Source organism: Oryctolagus cuniculus, chromosome 1, assembly GCF_051225735.1.
Source record: "Oryctolagus cuniculus isolate XC-2025 breed Fujian yellow rabbit chromosome 1, ASM5122573v1, whole genome shotgun sequence".
NCBI lineage: Eukaryota > Metazoa > Chordata > Mammalia > Lagomorpha > Leporidae > Oryctolagus > Oryctolagus cuniculus.
The window spans coordinates 184,651,236-184,678,531 of NC_142867.1; the positions used below are offsets into that span (position 1 = coordinate 184,651,236).

General features: G+C 42.8%; 2 protein-coding genes and 1 long non-coding RNA gene across 3 annotated transcripts; all 3 read left to right on the forward strand.

Moving 5' to 3' along the window:
• Positions 1–8,170: 8,170 nt before the first annotated feature.
• On the forward strand, positions 8,171–9,347 carry LOC108176426 (uncharacterized). The gene is made up of 2 exons (XR_001793049.4): positions 8,171–8,515; positions 9,125–9,347. It is a non-coding gene; the product is annotated as an uncharacterized LOC108176426 (long non-coding RNA).
• Positions 9,348–16,314: 6,967 nt separating this feature from the next.
• LOC100354654 (interferon alpha-21) lies at positions 16,315–16,884 on the forward strand. Its single transcript, XM_002708060.3, has one exon. It carries the CDS (start codon positions 16,315–16,317, stop codon positions 16,882–16,884), a length of 570 nt encoding a protein of 189 aa, XP_002708106.1.
• A 9,824-nt stretch (positions 16,885–26,708) lies between these two features.
• On the forward strand, positions 26,709–27,296 carry LOC100354397 (interferon omega-1). The gene has a single exon (XM_002708059.5). The coding sequence runs from the start codon at positions 26,709–26,711 to the stop codon at positions 27,294–27,296; it is 588 nt and encodes a 195-aa protein (XP_002708105.2).

Here is a 27,296-nt window from a genome sequence, read left to right on the forward strand (position 1 = left end):
AGTAAACAAAATTTAAATTACCCATGATTCCACATGCCAAAGATAAGTTCTCTGGGTATGTTATACATATCATATGTACAGACATTTGTCAAATAATTTTCAAATATGCCAGACCCTAGGCTAAAGTACCTAGATGATAAAAAGAAGTAACATGCATTTTACAAAGACAGATAGCTATTATTACAACTCTATCTCAGTTTTTAAATAAATCTATATAAGAAAATAATGGGACTGGTATTGTAGCATAGCAGGTTCGAGTCCTAGCTGTTCCGCTTCAGATCTAGCTCCCTGCTCATGTGCTTGGGAAGATGGCCCAATCCCTTGGGACCCTGCACCAATGTAGGAGACCTGTATGAAGCTCCTGGCGCCTGGTTTCAGCCTGGTCCAGCCCTTCTCATGGCCATTTGGGGAATGAGCCAGTGGATAGACGATCTCTATTGATCTCTCTTTCTGAAACTCTGCCTTTGAAATAAAATAAATCTTAAAATAATAATGATAATATGTAGGATGTTTTCCCTATTTGTCAAATTCATGTGCATTAAGAAAAACATACCACATAATCAAAAATTAGTCTTTCTTTGAACTCAGAGATGGTACTTAGAAACCTTTGGGTCAGCTGCTAGCAGTCATTCTGTATCACACACATATGTTCATATAAATATGAGGGTCAAATTATTACAGCTGTAGCCATGCAACTTTTACATAAGTCAGGCAAAGACACACATACATAAGCACACATATGTGAACAGTGAGTGGCATCAACTATCTCCTCATTTTCCAAGACACTGTCTCATAGCGAGGCATCCTCAGGATGGATGTAACTGAAAATGTGATTCTTAGTGCCTCCTGAAGGGTACCTCTGGATTCTCCTCTTTTCTATACAGAAATGGAAGAATGAGATTAGATTTAATTCAGTCTTAGGGCACAATGAGTATAAAGCTGATGACAGGAGCCATGTGAGTCCAGTTTTATGTGTTTGATTGTGTACAGCCCCTTCTCTAATTCTGTGTTCATACAGTATAAAAGGCCATTCTAAGAAAGACTTAACCACCTCTTATGGATACAATAGAGATTTTTTTTATTATTTGCTTCACTTCACCCAAGAACCAATCAGTAAGGTCCATGTTTATGTATATGGGGGTCAGATCAAACTTCTGATTGAACCAGTTGTTGCTTGGGGAATACACTTAACCATTTAGAAGTCAAAACTTCTTCCTGCCAAGACTACGGATCTATTAAAAACTTCTTATTCATGTTAAATCATGAACCTAAATTTACCCAGTATGAAATCATAGTTTAATTCAGTGTAACATTTCTGTTGGACAGTGTTTAGTTTTTTTTATTAATCATTCTTTATATGAGACAATCACAGAGATTTCATAAACCTTTCATACATCAAAGGTATATGCACACTTGAAGACTTTATCACATGGGCTCGAAGATTGAGGAAAGAGGGTTTTCTAGCCTATTAGGCTGGCTCTTCATTAATGATCTCATTCATGTCCTGGCCTTACCATAATTTACCCCGAAAGACAAGTAAGTTATGGATTCCATTGATCTGCCCATGTTTTTTACTTGCTAGATTGTGATATCTTCATTTCCTCTTTACCCTCACTACTTACCTGGTATCTAGTCTGGCCCTGTGCAACAGGCTGGTAGTCATCATCTGGAAATACCTCTATGTGCAGACAAAGATCAAGGAGATCCCTCTCAAAGCAGCCCCTAAACCCAGTGTGTAGGAAGGGATTTTGGATAGTTTGCTTTCTTTGCTGGTCAAATTTGCAGTTGATACCCTACCTCTGTGAAGATTTGAGTATATACAGATACAGGGAAGCACCATCTGGCCCAGGCAACAGTTAGGATTACAGCTCTGAGAGTAACCTAAGGCTGCTGAAGTCTTGATCTTGTGGAAGATGGGAGCAGTAGAGGGCTTCAGGAAAATAACAGAATTGAAGCCATCTCACTACAGCTATTAACCAGTTTTGGAGCACAAACAAGTTTTTAACCAGAGAGATGTCCAAGATGTTTTTAGGGAGATGAGTGGACATGGCAGTATTAGGCCAATGATAAGAAATGACCAGGAGATTGTTAGGGACATGTTTGAGATGATGGGTATCAGGCACAAGAAAAATAAGACAACCTGTGTACTCCTTTACTCCATCCCTGCACAGAAATAGTAACTTCCCTGTAGTGCTCCTCAATCTTTCACTGTCCCACTATTGGTGTTCAGGATCACAGGAAGAAAAAAAAATCTCAGTAGTGCTCCAGTTTAATTTTCCAACAATTCTATTCTCCACAAATTGGACATTTAACATGTAAGAACTACTTGTGTTAATAACATCAAGGACAGTGCTGAGAAACATTGTACTCTGGCACAGATGAAAAGACTTTGGTTTGATATCATAGCCCTGATCATCCTCTTCTAGCCTGAAGGATCTGAGCCACATATTACTTTGACAGAATGGAGCAGCAACTGAGTTCCAGCCAGATGTGAAACTTCGTATCACGTGGCTTCATACACTATATTCCATATTTATTGTAGCATGTTTTCCAAGAAAATAAGGACACCATTCTCCTTTTTAGTCCTGTTTGTAATCATACTGTATTGTTCCTAAAACAACTAAAGCACTGTAGGCAGTCACATGACACCATCTCATGTTGCTCCTATGCTAAGGACTACCTCAGCTTCACTGTGTTCCTAGAACCTCCAAAATAAGCACTAGTTCACACTAATTACCTCACTTTAATCCTGCGCTCATACCCTTTTACCCTACTTCCACTTTAGAATCATTTGGTGCAAGCCAAATGCTATAGAAATCTCCTGGGCCTCATCATGGTTCTTCATGGTGAGTCTTCCCACTTACTGAAAAGGTTAAGAAAGCGGATTTGATTTGCTTACCAGGTCAAAATCACCAGGAGAACTGTTCCTAGTGGTCTGTATCTAATGGGTTTCATTACAACTCCAGGAAAGACAGGGGTATAAGAATTCCCAGAGAGAAGAGACATGGCCTTCCAGCCCCAACTGTGCTGCCAGTGGTCAGAGGAGAAATCTGGTGCTAAACTTTCCTTTTTGAGGTGAGGAAGCTGGCAGGGGACCCTTTTATTTTAGACACTAGAGATGAGTTTAGCTATTTTTAAAACACCTGAAAATTTTAGAAAAGAAAGCTCTACTTCCTTCAACTAATATGGAAGGACAAAAAGAGGGTGGAGGCTTCTGTTTGTCCATAACAGTCTCATAGTTACAGTGTAGATATTTTGAGTGTTAAAAATTCAGTGCTAGGAACACATCTTGTATCCACATCTGGAAATGAGAAAAGCAGCATATGAAACAAGCTTTGAAGACTTTCTGGAAGGTCCAAAGCAAATATTATAGACTTGACTTCTAAAAATCAGAAAACAACCTGAAACATGAGTATGATAAAAATCATCACAGCAAAAGAAATTAGAGGAAGTTCTGTGACAGATTGTATTTTGTGGGCAAAGATGACCACAACATTGTTCCTCCCAAATGTGCTTCGAGAATGTTGCCATTTGTCTATCAAAAAATTTAATCCTTCAATTCCCATTAAATATAGGGAAGTATGTAAAAGTGATTTGTTGGAAACAATGCTGTATGACTTCCAAAGTTAGGTTAAGGTTCGTCAGTCTCAGCAGCACTGACATTGGAGGCTGAGTAGGTCCTTGCCATGGGGTGCTGTCCTGTGCACTGTAGTATATTTAGCAGCATCTTTGGCCTCTAACCATTAGAAGCCAATAGCAGCACCCATCACTGGGCATATTCAGGCACTGCCAAAATTATCGTGGTGAACAAAATCCCCACCCTCCCCCTCTCCTGCCACCATTGAAAACTGCTCCAGTAGGTCATAAAAGGGATAAAGCTTGCTCATTACACCACTCACTTTTTAAATGTGTGTTTATTTTCATCTACTTGAAAGGCAGGGACAGAGAGACCTTCCATGTTCACTCCCAAATGTTCACTGGTTCACTCCCAAATCCCTGTAACAACCAGGGTTTGACTACGCCAAAGTCAGCAATATAGAACTCCATCCTAGTTTCCCACGAGGGTGGCAGGGGCCCCAACACTTAAGCCACCATCCACTGCTTTTCAGAATGTATCGACAAAGCTGGATAGGAAGCAGAGGTGCTGGGACTCAAACTGGCCCTCTGATATCGAGTGTGGGCATCCCAAGTGTCCAACTCCCACCCCTCCACTCACTTTTTAGCCCTGAATATACCTGAAAAAGTGTAACTGTAATGAATTACCATGCTGTCAGAAAAAACAACTATAGGAGAGGTGATGAGCAGATGCTCCTTTATTGGGCACCAACAGGTCCTGGCTCACAGATGGCACCAGACATATAAGTGATAGTGTCTACCATCAAGTCACTTGTGCCAGTCCATACCCTGGACATTGTGAAGCGGAGACAATCCTTTCTTCTGTTCTCTGTGTCCTTGACTTGCAGAATGTCAGTTGTTACTTAGTATGACACGTTTTGTAATCATTGTTTCAAAACAATATAATGGGTCAGAAATTTGTTACTGAAAATGAAATGAAAAATAACTAAATAAAAAGTCCTAATGATCATATTGAATGTGGGACTGTAAAATCTTTTAAAACTTCAGGAAAAAGCTAAAGTGGGACTTCATAGATTCTTTTAAACAGAACAGCTTCTAAGAGTCTTAAGTGAAAGCCTCAAATATATTCTCCCCTAAATGACAGGGCCCTAAGAAACCAAGCTCTTGCAACACAGCAGCCTCACAGGTAGCTCAAAGATAGGCCTACTACTTATTAGTATGCATTATAGATTGACGTAGAAAACTCATCAAGTATTTTCAGTAATGATATAAATTTAAGCTGAAAGCAGTAGAAAGAATGCAACATAAAAATGAAGTTTGGACTCCCTAACTTCCAGAAAGGAAGAAGGCTGAGAAGCCTGTTCAATTAAAAACATGAGCCACTTCTGTGGAAAGGAAGGGTGACTTCATAGGTAGAACCAGGGGGCCAAAGAGGAGGAAAATCACCTGTGAAAGGTCACTCCAATAGGACAAACCCATCGCTGAAAAACTGAAAACACCAGCCCTAATGGATACCAAAATTACAGTAGGCCAGGACCACTGTGTGCCTCCTGCTTCCTTCCATTTGAATGAAAGTGTTTGTTATTCTTACCTCATGCCTGTCTTAAACATTCCATGTTCAGAATAAATGGACAAATGACTTCTGTACTTAGATTATGGGTCTTCGCATCAAGAAGAGTGGCACTCACAGAACAGGGCGAGAAGAACCACAGCTCAAGAACTCTATCCGCACCTTGATCTTGTGTAGATGATCAAACCCTGGACTTGAATCTTTGCCAAATGCCATAATGAGATGACACTGGGAGGTGTTAAATGTATTTTACATGTAAAGCAGTAGGCTGTAGCAATCTCTGTTTTCCTAAGATGGCAATCTCTAATTACATGTGTTTTTCTAGAATGTTAGAAGTGCCCTATGGGGTCCAGTGCAGTAAAGCTACCACCTGCAGTGCTGGCATCCCTCTGGGTTTCAGTTCGATTCCTGGCTGCTCCACTTCAGATCCAGCTCCCTGCTAATGTGCCCGGGAAGGCAGTGGAAGATGGCCCAAGCCTTTAGGCCCCTGCACTCAAGTGGGAAACCCGGAAGAAGCTCCTGGCTTTGGCCCTGTCCAGTCCTGGTCATTGGGGCTATTTGGGGAGTGACCCAGTGGATGGAAGATTCTCTCTCTCCCCCTCTCCTTCTCCCTCTCCCTCTCCCTCTCCCTCTCCCTCTCCTTCTTTCATTGCCTTCCAAATAAGTAAATAAATCTTTTTTTTAAGTCATCTATGAAAACATATATCATAATATCGGTCTTCTCTTGAATCTCAATGTGTTTGTGACAATTGGAATGTGGCAGAAACGATACATAGGTTCTAAAATATAACTTCTACCTTGCTCTTCAAAGTGCAGTCGTGCTGGGGATGTCATGCAGTGAATAAAGCCCAGACCTCCTGGAGAGGACAGCCCCAGCTGAGGTCCCAGCTGACAGACTGCAGGAGCCACCAAACATCTGAGGAAGAAAAATCCCAAGTCTCCCACCGTATTCTATTCTGCAAAGTGCAAAATCACCTGAATCCTTCCAGGCTCCTCAGCTGAAATCTGGTATTGTGAGGAGACAAGTAATTCTTGCCATGCTTTGTCCAATCCCCAACTCACAATCTTTGAGTACAAGAAAAATGTTTTTAAGCAACTAAGATTGGATCATTCATAACATAGCATTATTTACTGTAACACACTGTGCACACAGTTAACTTAAATAAAAGGAACAGGGGCCGGTGCCATGGCATAGTGGGTAAAGCTGCCGCCTGCAGTGCCAGCATCCCATATGGGCACCAGTTCGAGTCCTGGCTGCTCCACTTCCAATCCAGCTCTCTGCTATGGCCTGGGAAAGCAGTAGAAGATGGCCCACATCCTTGGACCCCTACACCCACATGGGAGACCCAGAAGAAGTTCTTGATTCCTGGCTTCAGATCGGCGCAGCTCCAGCCATCGCAGCCATCGGGAGTGAACCAGTGGATGGACAACTCTCTCTCTCTGCCTCTGCCTCTTTGTAATTCTGACTTTCAAATAAATAAATAAATAAATAAATCTTTAAAAAAATGAACAGAAAGAAATATAATAATTTGAGTGATTTCAATTGGAATAGCATGGTGTAGTGGCTTCTTTCCCCTCCTTACAGATAGTAGAGGATTGGGAGGCTGTGGTCCAGGATCACTTTTTGAATAAACTGACCAGTTGCCCTGGATTGAGCTCCTGACACTTGTCCAGGATTGGAGAGAAAAACAGAAGGAGGAAAAAAGTAAGGAGGTATGAGGGTTGGTTTTGAATTTTTCAGTTAAAGAAGAAACAAAAATGGAAATTTATAAGTTAGAAATTAATAATAAAAATACATTCAAAAGCATGTAAGAATATGGTCAAACTTTTATGAAACAGTATTTCTGACTGTGTTTTTAATAAAAATGATTACAAGTGAATTAAGCATTGAACTCAAGAAGCTAGAAAAGAATAACAAAAATAAAGTAGAAATAAAGCATTAATAGAGAATCAGAAGCTAATAGCTAATGAACTTGAAAACAAAAAGTAATAGCCTTGATTTTAAAATAAAAGATGATTTCTTTAAAAGATCAGTCTAGTATAAAAAACTTAAGTAAAAGATCCAGAGAGAAAGGAGAAATACTTTTAGAATAAAAATAAACCATATTTAAAGACACAGAGAAGTTTTTGTTTCAATTTTAAAGGAGAAAGATGTTCAACTTCGTGCCCATACATTTTTAAATTAAATTAAATAATCTTTGAATATGTAAGCAAACTTCTCGATGTGATTAAAATGTACTAAAATCTCCACTGTGTTTGCTCCCAACACACACACAAAAAGGCGACAGGTCTCAGTAACAGACTTCCTCTGTTATATAAACTGTTCTCCAGCATGGGAAAAGATATGAAGCTTCCAAGCCATTCTGTGAAAACACTGGCAGCAAAATGGAACACAATGAAATGAAATGTCATTTTTGTACTTAAAGCAATGTTATAAGTAAATGCAATCCACTAGTTCTTTAAAAATGTACTGCATCTGGGATCCAGAATTTTGTGACACCAGCATCCCATATGGGCTGGCGCTGTGGCACAACAGGCAAATTCACCTTCTGCAGTGCTGGCATCTCATTTGGGTGCCGGTTCAAGTCCTGGCTACTCCACTTCTGATCCAGCTCCCTGCTAATGGCCTGGGAAAAGCAAGAATGGACCAAATTATTGGGCCACAGCATGCCCGTGGGAGACCTGGATGAAACTTCTGGCTGCTGGCTCAGCCCAGGCTAGTGTAGTCATTTGGGGAGCGAACCAGCAGATGGAGGAGATTCTCTCTCTCTCTCTCTCCCTTCCTCTGTGATTTTCAAAATAAATACATAAATCTTTTTTTTAAAAAAAGTTTAACATTAAAAAAAAAAAAGTACTACATCTTGACCAAGTAAATGTAAGCTAGCGAAAAGGAGGGTGGCAAACTACTAAGAAACAGCTTCTGCATTGCTTCAGTTGCAAAGAGGAAAAAAAAACCGAACAGAAAAAATTCCTGACCGCAGCAGCCCGGGCTGAGTGGAGCCTCACTTAAAGAGTACAAGTGATGTCATCAGTTCCCTCTCAGCCCTCCCCTTCCCTGCTCCTCCTGATCCTCCCTGTTGCCGACGGCCTTTTTGCACTCACTGCTCCCTAACTTCCTTTTCCCTGGCCCCTCCCGGGAAGCCGGCCCCTAAAGGTAGCGAGGGAATCCTGTGGGCGCAAGCTGGGAAGAGACTGGCGAATAAGCGTCGTTAGGAACTGGAGTTGCGGGCCGCTAGCGCCGGCAGTCTGCTGCGGAAAGGATGGGCTGCAAGATCCTAGCGCCCTCTGCGCGCGACCCCGGGGGAACAGAACGCCGAAACCCACCCGCCGCTCGCCGCCCACCCCAGACGTCGGGCGCGAGTGGTCCCAGTAAGAGACGGAAAAGCTCGGGGACCAGAGAGGAGCTGGAGGGTTAGGGTGGGCTTGGGGACGTGGGGAAAGGGTGGGATTGTCCTGACCCCTACCCCAGGCTCCGGAGGAGACGCTTTCCTGCTGCAGAGCTTGATTAGAATACCCAGGGGCTGCGCGAGAGGGCGCCAGCCACGCCCGCGTGAGGCCTCCAGATCGCGGTCGGTCGGGAGCCAGCCGGGATGCCTGGGGAGCTGGTTGCAGATGAACTGGGGAGCAGGGACTTCCACCGTCCAGCTGCGGTAGACGGGGACACGGCCGTCATCCTTGGGTATCACCTATCATAGATGTGGCTACTTGTCATCTATAGAACAACCTTTCTACACTAAGGAACATGCACACATTGTGAATCCTGCTTCTGCAGCTATGGTTGTTTAAAATACTCACAACTTTTTCTCGTTTTTCTCCATTCCCTTCTTTTGACTACGTGCTGGATAGAGTGATTCCCATCTAAAAAAATTTAACAACAAATATGTAACATATAGCTGCAGTAATGACAAATAACATCGAAATCTGGGACATAAAAGAATTTCTGGTTTCCTCATTGTTTGCCTCCTTTATTGCTGACAGGTAGGGGCAAGCTGCCATGTGTGACAGACATCATCAGACTCCATAAAAGCTCATGTTTCTGTGACTAGGCACCAAGGCTTTCTGCCAACAGCCATGTGAGTGACCCTGGTGAGCAGTAGATCCTGCAGCTCAAGTCAAGCTTCCAAGTGAATGCAGCCTGGACTGACATCCTGACTGCAACCTCATTACAGATCTCAAACCCAATAAATCTGCTTCACAAAAACTGTTGGTAATAGACATTTGTTATTGTAAGCTACCGAGTTTTCAAGTCATTATACATCCATGGAAAACTAATCCACCAATGTAGGCAATGCAATGTAGATTTCCAGACTGCTTTGCTACTAGGACATGGGCACTAAGACATGTCAGTCTGAAGCACCATGTGAGATTTTGATCTTCAAGTGTATGTGATAGATATGGGTTCTGGGGCCCGCGCTGTGGCGTGGTGGGTAAAACTGCCTCCTGCAGTGCCAGCATCCCATATGGAAACTGGTTTGAGTCCCGGCAGCCCTACTTCCAATCCAGCTCTCTGTTATGGCCTGGGAAAGCAGTGGAAGATGGTCCAAGTCCTTGGGCCCCTGCACCCTCATGGGAGACCCTGGAGAAGCTCTTGGCTCCTGGATCCTGGCTTTGGATCAGCTCAGCCATCTGGGGAATGGACCAGTGGATGGAAGAACCCCCCCCCCCCATCTCTCTCTCTCTCTCTCTGCCTTTCTGTAACTTTGCATTTCAAGTCAATAAATAAATCCTTTTTTTTTTTTTGACAGGCAGAGTTAGACAGTGAGAGAGAGAGACAGAGAGAAAGGTCTTCCTTCCGTTGGTTCACCCCTCACCCCCCAGATGGCTGCTACAGCCAGCGCGCTGCGCCGATCTGAAGCCAGAAGCCAGGTGCTTCTTCTTGGTCTCCCATGCGGGTGCAGGGCCCAAGCAACTGGGCCATCCTTCACTGCCCTCCCAGGCCACAGCAGAGAGCTGGACTGGAAGAGGAGCAACCAGGACAGAATCCAGCGCCCCAACCAGGACTAGAACCTGGGGTGCCGATGCCGCAGGTGGAGGATTATCAAATTGAGCCACGGCGCCAACCATAAAAAAAAAAAAAAAAAAGGATAGGGGTTCTATGTGGTGACTGTATTGCTGACTAAGCTGGGGGTTTTCCATGGCAGGAAGTTCAGATTTTTGGCAAAAAAACTGGCATTAGTGAACAGGAGTTCCTTCTGGTTCTTACAGGAGTGGGATAATCAAAAGTGGTTTTGTTTTTTTCATCAGGGACACTTTCTGGTTTGATTTTGTGATGTTTTCTTTTAGAGGTTTAGTCTAGAACAAGGTTTAGATGTCTTGTTTCTAAGCCATTCCCAAAATTCAGCGAGCAGCGCATCTTTTTAATACCTCTGTTTAGTCATTAGTCTTACCTTCGCCTATCCCCTTGGCCAATGCAACCTCACAAATATCTTCTAAACCTATTTTCTATTTCCTTGAGTACAAGGCTTATGTCTGGTAATGTTCCAGCACTGCATCTGTGTGCTCATATTCGGACAGAGGCTGGCTCCTTGGGGATACCTCCTCCCACCAGGCCACAGTCTTCAAGCTCAGCATCTCTGCCATTTAGTCTGTAACATTGTAGCCCAAGGAAATGAAAAGTTCTGACTGCTAAAGGTCCTGGGCTGCCTACACAATCCTGCTCATTTTCTTTTTTAACCATATGAATCAAGATGGACTCCTGTGAAAGAAATGTCAGCAACTTGAAGTTAAATAAAAAGTACCTCGGATTGTCATTGAGTCACATGAAATGGCCAGACATGACAATTCTCAGTAAAACCAGTTGTGTTATTGAAAATATTGTTGCATTTCGGGCTGACACTGTGGTAGGTTAAGCCCCCTCCTGCAGTGCCAGCATCTAATATGGTCGCCAGTTTGTGTCCCAGCTGCTCTCTTCTTATCCAAGCTCTCTGCTATGGCCTGGGAAAGCAGTAGAAGATGGCCCAAGCCCTTGGGACCCTGCACCTGAGTGGGAGACCCAGAAGAAGCTCCTGGCTCTTGGCTTTGGATCTGCCCAGCTCTGGCCATTGTGGCCATTTGAGGAGTGAACCCGTGGTTGGAAGGTCTCTCTTTGTCTCTCTGTATAAGTCTTCCTCTTAAATAAATAAACAAATCTTAAAAAATAAAATATTCATACAGTTAATTTGCTTTCTTTGAAGCGGGGAAAATAAAATGATATACAAGTCTTTTTGGGGGATAAATAAAATATCTAAACTTAAGATAATGCTGTGAGTTTATATACCTAAATTATTTTTCAACTACTTTAACCTTATAAGGTTGAAAAAAAATAGCGCTGACAAATAGTACAGGGGTACACATGTCGCTCTTTCTGGGGGCTCCAATGAGTGGCCACACCCCTATCTTTTCCTGGGTGGAAAGTGCTGTGCCCCAGACACAGCTGGTATCTGCAAAAATTACAACCTGTACCATCTTGAGCCCTTAAATTCCTTTTTAACCCTCTGAAAAAAAAAACCAGCAAAGTTTATATTTGGCTATCTATGTTAATCAAGAAAAACAGACACAAATTACTGATGTCAGAAATGTAAATGGGACCATAATTATTAATCTCATGCACTGTAGAAAGATAAAAATCAAACATTATGAGTGATTTTATGGTGCAAAATTTTAACCACTTAAGTATACAGATTGATTCATTGAAAGACGCCATCTATTAAACTTTTGACGAGATAAAACAGATAATTTGAATAGACTCATATCTATTAAACAAATGGAATCCATAATTAATACCTTTCAAAATGGAAAGTAGTAGGTCCAGATAGCTTTAATGATAATTTCTAATGAGCAGTTAGGAAAGAAGTGATATAAATTATTTAAAGAAAATGGAAGCAGAATGAACACCTACAAGCTCATTTTGTAATATCAATTTTGCCCTAATACCAAAGCCATATAAATCACACAAAAGGAAAAATACACACTGATATCATTCATGAATATTAAGGTTCTCAACAATGTTTAGTAAGTCCAATGAAATAATTTTAAAGGAGAATTTACTTGAAGTAAATTTCAGGCCATTGAAATCAACTAATGCTGTCATTCACAATAGCAGTCAAAGGAGAAAACTTACTTGATCATATTAATAAATGCATGGAAGTACATTTTAGAAAGCTTTTATTTAATAAATATAAATTTCAAAGGTACAGCTTTTGAAATATAGCTGTTCTTCTTCCCATACCCACCCTCCCATCCTAACTCCTGTCCCACCTCCTACTCCCTCTCCCATCTTGTTCTTCATTAAGATTTATTTTTAATTATTTTTATATACAGAAGATCAACTCTATACTAAGATTTCAGCAGTTTGCACCCACACAGACACATGGAGTATAAAGTACTGTTTGAAGACTAGTTTTGCCATTAATTCTCATAGTACAACTCATTAAGGACAGAGGTCCTACATGTGGAGCAAGTGCACAGTGACCCTTGTTGTTGATTTAACAATTGACACTCTTATTTATGATGTCAGTGACCACCCGAGGTTCTTGTCATGAAATGCCAAGGCTAGGAAAGCCTTTTGAATCCATAAACTCTGACATTATTTAGACAAGGCCATAATCAAAATGGAAGTTCTCTCCTCCCTTCCGAAAATGGTACCTCCTCCTTTGATGGTCTCTTCTTTCCACTGGGATCTCACTCACAAAGATCTTTCATGTAGGCCATTCTTTGCCTCAGTGTCTTGGCTTTCCACGCCTAGAATGCTCTCATGAGAGCCCTTAAATTCCTGAATAAAAACTGGTTCCTCCGTGAAAACAAGACTCACTAAAGTTTCTATCAGAAATAAAGCCTGAAACACAGGAATGATAAAAAAAAAAAATCAGTTTCTGGGCTCACTACCTAAGACAAATATCTCCTCTGCATTGGGCTGCACAAAATTGACAAAAGAAGTAGTGACGGTTGTCTGCCAGACTGAAACTGAAAGCACTGGAATCCCAAATAGGAAGCTTCAGAAGAGACAAATTGGGCTCCCTCTTGCAGCCCTGGGCATGCAGTTAGGGATGCTTTGCGCTCTGTGTACAGGGGAGCTCGCGCGCCTTGTCTGGTGGATCACAGAATTCACAGTGGGCCTGCTCTAGTGGCTGATGACAGGAGGGACAGACAGACACTAGCAACCTTGTCTGCTCAGTTGGCTGGGGAGTGGAAAACAGGGAAACCTTCATGCTGCTGAGACAGCTGTAAAGGATAGCCTCCAAGTCATGCCTGAATGGCAGGAACCACTTCACATTTCCCTGGATCAGAGCAAATGCCACCCAAATCCAGAAGACACGAGTCACCTGCAGATCTTCAACCACTTCAACACCAGGCTGTTCGGGGTGAGATCCCCCTTGATCAGCCCTCTGTAGCCTTGATCACAGTCGGGAGCAACACGAGCAGGTAAAAGTAGGAAATCCCTCTTGTTCTTATTTGGGAATTGCTGTTCAGTAATATTTCCAAAAAGTCATCCTCTATCTGAAGGAAAAAGAATACAGCCCCTATGTCTGGGTCATTGTCAGCAGGGAAGTTGAAATGCATTTTCTCATCATTAGCAATCTGCAAGGAAAAGAGAGGCAATAAAGAAGAAAGGTATGGCTGTCCAACTAACTACATTTTTAGAAAAAAAGATTTATTTATTTCATTTGAAAGGCAGAGTTAGAGAAGGACACACACACACACACACACAGAGAGAGAGAGAGAGAGAGAGAGAGAGAGTCTTTCATCTGCTGTTTCATTCCCCAAATTGTTTCAATACCTGGGGCTAGGCCAGACCAAAGCCAGGAGCCAGGAACTTCCTCCAGGTCTTCTACTTGGGTGGCAGAGGCTCAAGTACTGGGCTACCTTCTGCTGCTTTCCCAGGTGCATTGACAGGGAGCTGGATTGGAAGTTGAGCAACCAGGATTTGAACTGGTGCCTATATGGGATGATGGCAGGGTATTTAACAGCTAGTGAAATTAAAAATTATTTACTCACACAAAGAAAAACTAATAGTAACCTACATTAAAAATAAATGTTACAGGCCGGTGCTGTGGTGTAATGGGTAAAAGCCATGGCCTGCAGTGCCAGTATCCTATATGGAAGCCAATTTGAGTCCCAGCTGTTCCACTTCTGATCCAGCTCTCTGCTATGGCCTGAGAAGGCAGTAGAAGATGGCTCAAGTCCTTGGGCCCCTGGACCCACGTGGGGGACCTGGAAGAAGCTCCTGGATCCTGGCTTTGGATGGGAACAGCTCCAGTCATTTCAGCATTCTGAGGAGTGAACCAGTGGATGGACAATCTCTCTCTCTCTCTTTCTCTCTCTTTTTTTCTCTCTCTCTCTCATTCTGCCTCTGCCTCTCTGTAACTCTGCCTTTCAAATTAATAGATAATTTTTTTAAAAAAGGGATATTTCAAAGGACACAAATTAATAGCCAGTTGAAAAGGAACATAAGACAAGGTCTTGAAAGGTTTTGAGCAGGACCTTTAAAAAAATTAAAATAGGGGATGGCATTGTGGCGTAGCAGGTAAAGCCACTGCCTGCAATGCCAGCATCCCATATGGGTGCCAGTTTGAGTCCAGGCTGCTCCATTTCTGATCCAGCTCTCTGCTTTGGCCTGGGAAAGCAGTAGAAGATGGCCTGTGTGGGAGACCCGGAAGAAGCTCCTGGCTCCTGGCTTTGGATAAGCGCAAATCCAACCGTTATGGCCATTTGGAGAGTGAACCAGCGGATGGAAAACCTCTCTCTCTTTGCCTCTACTTCTCTCTGTAACTCTGACTTTCAAATAAATAAATCTTTAAAAAATATTAAAAATAAAAATAAAAAATAAATGTTACAAAAATAATTGGATTTTCTGAAACTTTTTAGTAGTTTTGAAAGATTTTTAAGTACTTCATTACACTGGTAGATAATTTTTAAATTACAAATTAGCACATGTAATTTGATTTATCATAATTTGTATTAGAACATAGATTATACTAAAGTCTCTAACTCATAAGTAAATGAGTAATTTATAAGTAAATAAACCATAGTGCATAAGTTTGTAAATGATATCAAAAGTAAAAACAAGTTTACTTATATATCAACTCATATATCAATAGCACTGCAGGCAGCAGCTTTAACCACTGCGCCACAGCGCCGGCCCCTTTAATAGCTTTAAAATTTTTTTTATCTTAAGTATGTATTATCCATTGTTTAAAAAGATTTATTTGAAAGGCACAGTTACAGAGATGGAGGGAGGGAAAGAGAGAGATCGTCCATTTGCTGGTTCACTTCCCAAACAGCTGCAGGAGACTGGAACTCCATTTGGGTCTCCTCTGTTGCTTTTTTCAGGTTCACTAGCAGGGACTGGATCAGAAGCAAAGTTGCCAGGACTCAAACCAGGGCTTTTATGGGATGTTGGAGTCACAGGCATTCACTTAATCCACTATATGTCGAGGCCAGCCCCTATTTACTTATTTCATTTTATTTAAAAATTTATTTATTTATTTGAAAAACAAAGTTAAAGAGGCAGAGGCAGAGAGAGACAAAGATCTTCCATCCACTGGTTCACTCTCCAAATGGCCACATGGCTGAATCTGGGCTGATCCAAAGCCAGGAGCCAGGAGTTTCTTCCAGGTCTCCCATGTGGGTGCAGGGGCCCAAATAGTTGGACTTTCTTCCGCTGCTTTCTCAAGTACATTAGCAGGGAGCTGGATTGGAAGTAGAGTAGTTGGGACTTGACCAGAGCCCAAATGGGATGCTGGCCCTGCAGGCAGAGGCTTTACCTGCTACACCACAGGGCTGGCACCTGTTTACTCATTTTAAATCCTACACTGAATGGAAACAAATTGTTGTACTTTTGTGTACAAAGTACAAATAGAGATAGTGCATAAATATATATCCAGTAGATTTGTGTTATTAAGTTTTCTTTGAGGTTGAATTAGGAAAAAGTACTTAACAAGACTCTGGAGCCAGGAAGAGGGAGGGTAATGATGAAAAAAATGATTGAGAAATATTGCTCTCGCACTATGCAGAGAGTGTATAAGAGAAAGCAAAAACAGAAGTAGAAAGTGAGGAAAGGCATTCAGAAAAAGGAAAGTAGCACATCCTCTATTTAAGGCACTTGAGCAGAGCAAGGTCTTCAGAGAACCTAGAGGCCGAGGCTCTGATCAGCCACCTCAGCCAGGCCAGCAGCATCTGCAAGATCCCCCATGGCCTTGCCCTTCTCTTCACTGCTGGCCCTGCTGGTGCTCAGCTCCAAGTCCCTCTGCTCTCTGGGCTGTGATCTGCCTCAGACCCACAGCCTCAATGACAGGAGGTCCTCCATGCTCCTGGGACAAATGAGGAGAGTCTCCCCTCTCTCCTGCTTGCAGGACAGACATGACTTTGAGTGCCCCCTGGAGGAGTTGGGTGGACACCAGGCCCAGAGGACACAGGCCATCTCTGTGCTCCATGAGATGACCCAGCAGCTCCTCAACCTGTTCAGCACCAAGGAGGCGTCTGCTGCCTGGGACAAGGCCCTCCTGGACAGACTCTGCACTGGACTCTTCGAGCAGCAGAGTGACCTGGAGGTCTGCATGATGCAGGGAGCGGGGGCGGAGGAGATGCCCCTGAAGCATGAGGACTCTGCATGGGCTGTGAGGAAATACTTCCAAGGAATTGCTGTCTATCTGGCAGAGAAGAAATACAGCCCTTGTGCCTGGGAGGTTGTCAGAGCAGAAGCCAGGAGAGCCGTCTCTTTATCAAGAATCTGGCAAGAAAGATTATGGCGCAAGGAATGAGACCAGGGCCAACATGGAAATGATTCTCGATGGTTAATACATAGTATTTGCCATTTCACTAATTCTTACATCTGCAATAATGATAACATGAATTCTGTTTGTCAGGTGTTTTCAGGACTACTAAGCAACATCTTGTTCAACATTGCAACCACTGGTCCCTTACAGATGACCATGAAGATGCATCTATCCATTTATCTATTTAAAATTTATTTATTTATTTATTTATTTATTTATGAGATTTAATTTATCTTTGTCCATATATCATCACGAGACTTACACTGTGTATAATAAAAAATTATCTTTATAATTACTCAATTTACCATTTTGCTTTTTCATTAAATTATTTCTATAAAAAGCTTGTTGTATTTATTTGTCCTTTAACAAAGAAACTCCAAGAAAAGTGTTGCAGTTCAGCAAATTAAGCCATTACTTGGGATGCCCACATCGAGTTCTAGCTCTTCTGTTTCCAATGCAGCTTCCTGCTAGTGTGCCTGGAAAGCCAGCAGATGATGGTCCAAGTACTTGAGTCTCTGCTACCCACGTTGGAGACCCAAATGGGGTTCAGGGCTTCTGCCTTTGGCCTGCCCCAGCTCCAGCTGTTGCAGGCATTTGGGGAATGGACAAGGGATAGAAGATTCTCTCTTCTCGTCTTGTCTCGTCTCTTCTCTTTCTCTCCCTCTCTCTGTGTCACTCTGTCATTCAAATAAGTAAATAAATAAATCTATTTTTAAAACTCCAAAAGACTTATTGTATAACTGGATTAAAGAATGAATGGTATAATTTATTTACCTATCAATATTATATTCAAGTTATAGTAAAACGACTTTTTCTAGGCAGAATTGTATGTTTTTCTCAAGGTACAGTACTGAACAGAACAAGTAGTTTCTGCTTGCTTGTATCTTTGAATTTCTAAGGAAATAAATAAAAAAGTAATCATAATTAATATGTTAAATGCTGTAATATAAAGAAGGATGAACCAGTAAAATTCAGCAGGGTAAGGTATGTCAAGAAATAAAAATAAAAGCATAACTATTATCTATAAGTTGACTGGTAGGCAGCTAAGTATAAAGACCCATTGACATTTGGATATATGAGTTTGTAATTTACAAGGAATTCAGTTGCATTTGTGGCAACCAAACCCAGCAATGAAAGTTATCACACAGGAAAAAAGTGTAGAAAGAGAAAAAAACTTAAACTTGTTCTGAGATCATTCAACTTCTACAAGGAGGGCAGAGTAGAGCCACAAAGCAGAGTTGGAAAAGCCTGACACAGGAAATGCAGCATGATGATAAAAGTTTATAAAGGAAATTAAGTTGCTTAGAGGAGAAACCAGTGGACTCATGGAAAATTTGGATGGAAATTGCCTATCACATTGGGAAAATAAATGGAAGTGGTGACTTAATGTGACCTGATATGGTAGAATTAATCAGCAAAAGTCACAATGGACTAAGTCAAAAGTAAGAAAAGTTAGTTATAACACACATAAAAATAATTTTGACAGGTTTACTATCTGAAGTGGGGAAGAAAAATAGGGTTAGTCCTGGGAAATATGGAATACTTCCCCTCTGCACAGATTTCCTTTTTTTGAAACATGTTTGTATATGAATAGACTTCATGGGCTTGATGTACTGGAAAATCATATTAATATGTTTCACATTTTATTTACTTAAAATCATGGCATATTAAAGTATTGACAATGAAAATGTATCATTGTGAATGACACATTAATCAAAACGATGTTAATTAGATTGCATGTTGGTGAGCCACTTTGTAGATTAAAATCATCCACAACATTGGGAAATCAGAGACCTTGGTGGGCATTGAATTGGCAGAGTCAGTAGGAGCAATCACACAAGAGTGGGTGGCAGGGTAAATAGAAAACCCCTCTTTCACCTGAGGAGTCACTTTCCTTCTTTTGCTTTCATCATATTCAGATTCGCAGTCATTTCTCTTCACTTGAAGTTATCCAAATGCAATGAAAGCTTTTGAAGAATGTTGGATGAGGAAAGAAAAAGGATTGTATCAGAAAATTATGGAAAATAATGGCATAAGCCTTTTATGTTTTCAGTTGTATGTTTTGGTTTTAACCTCAAGTTGAAAGAGAAAGCAAATCAGAAGCAGCAAGAAAATTCTTGGCAAGAGCTGTGTGTTCCCTGATTCTGGAACCTAGCACATTGCCTCCCTTGCATTCAGCACTTCAGGATCCATCCGTACATCATCACACTTTCCTTCCTCTCCAAGGTAAAATTCCCCATGGGACTCTTGTCACTGGCTGCTTTCACCTTGCTGCTCTTGGTTCTGTTGTGGTTTAGGCTTAATGTTTTCCTAGAGAGCAGAACACCACAAGTGGAAAGCAGAAGTTTAATAAAATTTCTGGGTTTCGAAGAAACATCTGCAAGAGAGACTTTCCACTGCATATGAAATAACAGTGGCTGCAGCTAAAGGAAATAGAAATCAGTGTTGAGTCTTTGCGTGGGCTACTGACATCATCCCATAGAAACCAATCCCATAGAAACCAAGTGTGACAACATCGACCAAGACTGTGGTGCAAGACTCTGACCTATGCAGAAATCCTACCTCTCTCCGAAGATTTCTCTTCATGCAAAGAAAGAAAGAAAGAAAGAAAGAAAGAAAGAAAGAAAGAAAGAAAGAAATTGTAATGCTGTCATAAGCCTGTTTCCTTGCCCTTTATTTGTTTCAAGGGAAACAAATCCTGGCTTCAGGCAGGGCATGAATTCCATGGGACATGGCAGTTGGGAACAGGAAGATGTGTTCCTAGCCTGCAGCCCACAGTGCAGAACACGGCGTCCTTAGTCTCACGTCCTCCACTCCAGGGGAAGGAAGAGCTACCAGTATAGGCGTGGAATTCAGGGGTAATCAGAGAAAGCTCCTGGCATTCATGGATTAATCTCTCAACAGTATAATCTGAGATTCATGGATTCATTCCTAATATCACTGATCCTAATATCACTTCAAATATTAACCAGTAGAGGAATTTCCTGTCACTTTACAATATGATGTGCACACCTGTTCCACTCAATAGTAAAAGCTTTGCCTAGGTAGCAAAAGAGAGCCATCATATAAAAACTACGGGATGTGGATGAACTGTGTGATTGTTTTCTGAAAGCTGGTGACTTTTTTTCCTTATTCAAATGCATTAGTGTTGGTCCACTGTGGGAAGCATTTCTGTAGTTAGCACCATTTGTTCACTGGGGTCTCGCCACAGGCACGGGGGCACTGCCAAAGCAGCGGGGTGGGCCCGCATCTGTGGAAGAGCCTCTTGAATCTTGTCCTCAGAATTTACACTCAACATTCAGATTTGTTGTTCTCAAGCTTAGAGTTGGAGCAGCAGTTGACATACCTGTGTACCACATCAAAGTGCCTGGCTTTGGCTCCTGGCTATAGCTCAGGATTCTGGCTTCCTACTAATGGGGTTGCTAGGAGGCAGTGGTGATCCTTCAAGTAATTGGGTTCCTGGCACATACATGGGAGCCCTGGATTGAGTTCCAACTCATGGTTTTGTCCCACCTGCAACCTTTGCAAGCATTTGGGGAGTGCATCTGTAGGTGGGATCTCTCTCTCTTTCTCTCTTTCAAATAAACATAATTTTTCAAAAAAGAAGACAAGGGGCAAGCTCTGTGTCTAATTTGGGGATCAACGTATATCTTAAAATTCTAAAACAGCAAACTTTTAAAATTGCTCATAATATGCAAAACAAGGTTCTACATTCAATCTTGATTCTGGAAGCAACACTGTGTGATCTTAGGAAGTTCATTTAAGTTCTTGAGTCTCAGCTTTCTCAAATGTGAAATAGTGTGGAAATATGACTACACTTGTTATATTAAACATTATAAGTCAAAATTTTAAAATTTTAAGAGTATTTTTTCCACAGGGCTCAAAATATGGCAGTGCTTTTCTTATCTTTTCCTACAGAAATCTGTCATAAGGGTGGACTTTCCCACTGCCTCTCAGTTAACTGCCTGCATAAATCTAAGAGTTTAGAAGTAGGAATTAAAGAATCAAAATGTTCTGGAGAACACCAGAGAGCACTCTCCCAGCACAGGGAGACAAGTTTCGTTCGTGTGTTGACTGAAGTGATATGCATGTAGCATTTACTGGCTGGTTCTGACCCCTGACACATGTCGCCTCTCCTTTCCTGAACCACATTTTTCATTTCCATTGCACAACAGTTATTGTCTTCTCCAGGGTAGAAATTCCGAGAGTGGGCCTTTAAATCTCACCTCACATACTTGCACTGTGTAGTCACACAGCTGTTTCTCTTCCTTGTTTTCTCTTCTCTTTCTCCTTAAGAGTACAAAACCAGCAGTTAAAAGTGAAAGTTCTGTTCGTCAGAACGTCTAAATAAGGAGTTATCCTCATGACTGGATGAGGGAATGCCCCTGTCACAGTGACGTAACTGTAGCTGTAGCAAAAAGAAGTGTAATACACTCTAGGGGCTGAGATTTTTCAGAACAACGTCGCCACCTACTGGTCAAGATGGACAAAGACAGCGCCAGGTCTAGAGACGGTTCCTTTTTGTTGTAGAGGGCTGTCTCCCTGCACTGGCTTTTCTTCAGAGCCAAAAGTGAGGCTTTTTCTTGTAATGACATATTTTATTCCCTTTTTCGTATCTTAGAGAGTTGAAATAGTTCCAGTTTCAGGTACAGCATGTCCTCTGTGGGCAATGGGCAACTGTCTGGGGGAGAGAAACTGTCAGAAGGAGTCCCTGGGCTATGATCTGCTCAGCCTTCCACAGCGTCCTGATGCATCACTCCCCCTTGGGAGGGTCTGCTGGACACAAGGAGGCAGGAGAACCTGCACCCCTGGGTGTGGAATTGTATAAGAAACCAAGAAAAAAACCTCCTATTTGATGGTCTTTTAAGAGTAAGTTGTCAGTTTTACAAATGCCTTCTACTAACAGATCCTGTCCCTTGCCTTTAAAGTCAGGACCAAATTCTATCATTTTGAGTGACACCACTTCCACATTGACTCAGAAGTTGAGCACAGACATAAGTAAAGGGCGTTAGAGAAGACAATGATTGCCAACACCTGAGGAGTACGTAGCTGGATAAAATTGAGAGATGGTGAGATAAACGCTGGCATGTTGTAATTCAGGAAGTGTGTGAGATCACTCAGGTGCAAGCTACTCAGGTTGCAGGCAAGAATGTTAAGCTGGCTAGTCTCAAATCTCTGCTGTGGGTTAGAGACCCAACCTTTAGATTGTTATGCCCCTGTTGATGGGGTAGTAGGTTCTAATTTGCAAATCAAGGCATCTTTCTCCCACTCGTTTCCTCCTCTACCACTTCTTCAGGACCCAGTTTTTTTTTTTTTTAAGATTTTATTTATTTATTTGAGAGGTAGAGTTATAGACAGTGAGAGGGAGAGGAGACAAAGAATAGTCCTCCTTCCGCTGGTTCACGCCCCAAATGACCACAACAGCAGAAGCTGCGCCGATCTGAAACCAGGAGCCAGGAGCTTCTTCCGGGTCTTCCACATGGTTGCAAGGTCCCAAGCACTTGGGCCATCTTCTACTCTTTCCCAGGCCATAGCAGAGAGCTGGGTTGGAAGAGGAGCAGCCAGGACTAGACCCAGTGACCATAGGGGATGCCAGCACCGCAAGTGGAGGATTAACCTACTGCACCACAGCACCAACCCCCCAGGAACCAGTTTTACAGCAGAGAAATCTGGACATTTCTTGATTCACCTGATTCTGCTTTTATGATTTCTTAGTGCCTTTCTTTCTCTCTTTTCTTCTCTCTCTCTTTTTCTTTCTTTTCTTTTCTTTTCTTTTTTCTCTTTCTCTTTCCCTCCCCCCTCCCTCCCTCTCTTTCTCTCTCTCTCCCTCTTTTTTCTTTTAATTTTTTTTGAAAGAGTGACAGAGAAAGTGGGAGACAGAAACAGCAACAAAGAGATTTCTCCATCTGCTGGTTCACTCACCAAATGGCCACAACATCCAGGGCTAGGCCAGGCTGAGACCAGGAGCCAGGAGCCTCCTCCAGATCTTCCACATGGGTGCAAGGGCCCAAGGACTAGGGCCATCTTCTGTTGCTTTCCCATATGCATTATCAGGGAGCTGGATGGGAAGTGGAGCAGTTGGGACTTTAACAGGTGCCCATATAGGATGCCAGTGCTGTAAGAAGCAGCTTATCCTGCTGGGCCACAGTGCCGACCCCAACTGCAACATTTTTTGAGCCTCAGGAACAAGAGTGTGCACATGGCCGTATCTCGACCCTTCCTACCTCCTGAGTCCTAAGCCGTAGTGGTCAAGACCCACTAATATGCCCACAAACACAGTAAGCAGAGGGCATCCTTGCCCACTACACTCAATGAACTGCTAAAGAATCCAGAAACTCAGGGCCAGTGTTGTACTGGGTAAGTGTACTGGGTAAGGCTGCCGCCTGCAGTGCTGGCATCCCATTTGGGCGCCGGTTCGAGTCCCGGCTGCTCTACTTCCGATCTAGCTTGCTGCTATGGCCTGGGAAAGCAGTAGAAGATGGCCCAAGTCCTTGGGCCCTTGCACCCATGTGGGAGACCTGGAGGAGACTCCTGGCTCCTGGCTTTGGATCGGCGCAGCTCCAGCCATTGCAGCCAACTGAGGAGTGAACCAGCAGATGGAAGACCTCTCTCTATCTCTTTGCCTCTCCTCTCTGTGTAATTCTGACTTTCAAGTAAATAAATAAATTAAAAAAAAATAATCTAGGAACTCATTTGTGCCAGTTACAGAGGTTCCTACATTCTTATTGCACTAGGAAGAGACTGTCCTAGCCACATGACTCTCATTTGTTCAAAAAATGCAAAGCCCACATGCAGAAACATAAAGACATGAGAGAGCCCACTCATCATGAGAACTTGGGAAAAAAACAGTTGCTTAAAGTGTTGCCAGGAACAAGGAGCAGCAGGTGCTCAGGAGATGGAGCAATACTAGCGAGCAGCAATGAGTCGACTGTTCAGGTAATTCTGATTCAGAGGGAAAGCAGATGAAGTGGATTCTGAGAGCAGAGTGCTTCTACAGAGATGTGGGTAACACCAGCGTCCCCTGCGTGGGCCACTTGGATATCACAGCAACCTGCAGAGCACGTGAAGGGAAGAATTTTTCCAGTGCCAGCCTCAGACTTGTTTGTTCCTTAGGACTCAGCAAGAAATCACAACACAGAGAAAATTACTCATGGGGACAGTTCGACTCAAGGGATCTCTTCAGTTCTGGGTACAATGCAGCTTCCTCTAAAACCAAACAATATGAAAACCCCTCTTGACCAGAAGGGACAAGGTTGGCCAGCAAAGAGCTGTCCAGCGAGCCCAAAGGTGGCATTCTGGAGCCTCTGGCAGGACTTCCCACTTTCCTGGCTTTGTGCCCTTCAACATTGGCCTCCGTTCTTTCCCTCTGCATCAGTGCTGGTCCCCAAATTTGCAGCATTAAAATTTACTAATTTACACTCTGCAAGTTGTCAGAAAAAAGTCAATTCTCTTCTTTAATTTTGATCACATTAAGACATATTTATTTTGCCCATAAATAACTGTCAAGTTTTATTTTGTAAGAAATTCAAAATGAGAAAGTAAGAAAATCTTATGTGTTGAAAATTATGGGAAAAATGATACAGCCCCTTTACCTGTTGTTTTGTTTTTTCTTTTTTCATTTTTTAAGATTTATTTATTTATCCAAAAGGCAGAGAGAGAGAAGGAGAGACAGAGACAGATCTCCCATCTGCTGGTTCACTCCTCAAATGGCCTTAACAGCCCAGGCTAGGCTAGGCCTATGTCAGCTTCATCTGTGTCTCCCACATGGATGGTAGGGTCACAAAAACTTAGGCCATCTTCCACTGCTTTCCCAGGGTATTAGCAGGGAGCTGGGCCAGAAGTGGAACAGTCAGGACTTGAACTGGTGCCCATATGGCTTGCTGGCATCACGGGTGGTGACTTTATCTGCTATGCCACATTGTAGGCCTCAGCTTGTCCCTTTCTTCCCTCGGGTTGTATTAACCCCAGGATGGAAAGTAACACAAAACAGTAAGACAAATCTTGGCCAATAACTACTATATAAAAAAGAAGTTATAAAAATTGTCATTGTTTTTTAAATATAAAATGAAAAAAAAGGAAAGGAAAGAAGGTCGCTTGTTCCTTTCATGTAAACTTCTAATGAAAGACAATGTCATCTGTGACTGACTCTCCAGCTCCGAAACTCCTGGGTCATCAAGTATTCGTACTTTAAGGAACAGAGTAGAGCATTAAAAGTTGTGGTTGTCAAAATAGAAACCACTTGGGCCGGCGCCGCGGCTCACTAGGCTAATCCTCTGCCTTGCGGCGCCAGCACACCGGGTTCTAGTCCCGGTCGGGGTGCCGGATTCTGTCCCAGTTGCCCCTCTTCCAGGCCAGCTCTCTGCTGTGGCCCGGGAGTGCAGTGGAGGATGGCCCAAGTCCTTGGGCCCTGCACCCCATGGGAGACCAGGATAAGTACCTGGCTCCTGCCATTGGATCAGCGCGGTGCGCCGGCTGCAGCGCGCCGGCCGCGGCAGCCATTGGAGGGTGAACCAATGGCAAAGGAAGACCTTTCTCTCTGTCTCTCTCTCTCACTGTCCACTCTGCCTGTCAAAAAAAAAAAAAAAGAAAGAAAGAAACCACTTGATCCCTGAAGGAAAAATTATTACAGTACCACAATTCCTCCCACCTACTTAGACAAAACAAACTTTCACTCTTGGCATCTGAGGGCTGTTGACATTTTTGATAACCAGGGAAAGTTGGCCAGGTGAGGAGGAGGAGGTGAACTTTGATATCCTGAGTTTTTCACACAAGCACTCGGAGGTTTACAAGATTGGAAGTTTGGGAAGTTTATCATTTTTACAATGAAGAAATAAGATCCTCTTCAGTAGAGGAGTTCGAAGGTCACCAGGTTATGGTGAGCCTGTCCTCTGGGAATGAACCTTGGAGGAGCTCGGGGTGAAGTCTATCATTCCAGAGGAGAGTGAGGGTTTTGCCAGATGTGATGAGTTCCTTCTGAGTGCTGGGCAAGTGGTATCTTGGAATTACAATTTCCATTCCCTTGTGCACATGGGAAGAACCAGGATTCCTTCTGAGAGTGTTGCCAAAAGCCTAAGGAACGTTGGAGATCTGTAATAAGGAGACAGTGGAAAGACTGGACAGCGTCTACATCAGTACTGACCTTGCAGCCCTGTTAAAGCATAATCACACAGACCTATGTGAATATGCTTTTAAATGAAGAGAAACATTAGAGGAACCCACTAGCTAATAAACAGCAGGTGCATCAGTGATAAAAACAGCTACTAAAAAAAAAGAATCTCCATTCTAGAGTTGAATTGTCACAGATGATCTGCGAATTTGTTAAACATATTTTCTAGGGTCAAAGGAGCCATACTTCTGTGTAAAGTAAGGAGGAAGGTAAAATGGATTCTAGGATAAGTTTAAAACGTAGATCCAGAACAAATAACAGCAATATTTTTATGGGAAAAAAAATGCCTGTATGTACAATTACTCACATACATATACACATTTCTGATTTTGCAACAAAGATGTTTTACATTTAATTGAGTGAAATTTATGTAGATGAGCATATTTTTAATTTACTGGGAAAATTAATCTTCTACTTGAAAAATTCGTGGTTTAGTGTGATGTCATCTTCTTAGGCCATAAGAAAATACACAAATGAAAACAAAAAGGGAAAGTGAAAGTACAGATAGAGAAATGTTCAGAAAATGAAAATCTTTCCTGTATGATATAAAAGCCATGCACAGCCAGAATGCCTTCAGAGAACCTAGGGTCCAAGGTTCACCCAGACCCCAGCCCAGCCAGGACAGCAGCAGCCTCATTTCCCCATGGCCCAGCTACTCCCTCTGCTGACGGCCCTGGTGCTGTGCAGCTATGGCCCTGTTGGATCTCTGGGCTGTGACCTGCCTCACAACTCTGCCCCTCTGAGCAGGACCACCTTGGTGCTTCTGGACCAGATGAGGAGGGTCTCCCCTGTCTTGTGTCTCAAGGACAGAAGAGACTTCCAGTTCCCGCGGGAGGTGGTGAACGGCAGCCAGTTCCAGAAGAACCAGACCGTGTCTGTCCTGCACGAGATGCTGCAGCAGATCTTCAACCTGCTCCACACAGCGCACTCCTCTGCTGCCTGGAACAACACCCTCCTGGAGGAACTGAATGCTGCACTTCATCAGCAGCTGCAAGGCCTGGAGACCTGCTTGGTACAGGCCATGGGAGAGGAAGACTCTGTCCTGACGGCTGACAGCCCAACGCTGATGCTGAAGAGGTACTTCCAGAGAATCCGTCTCTACCTGGACGAGAAGAAACACAGTGGCTGTGCCTGGGAACTCGTCAGAATGGAGATCAGGAGAGCCTTCTCGTCAACAGCAGACTTGCAGGAAAGCTTAAGAAGCAAGGATGGAGACCTGGCGTCATCCTGA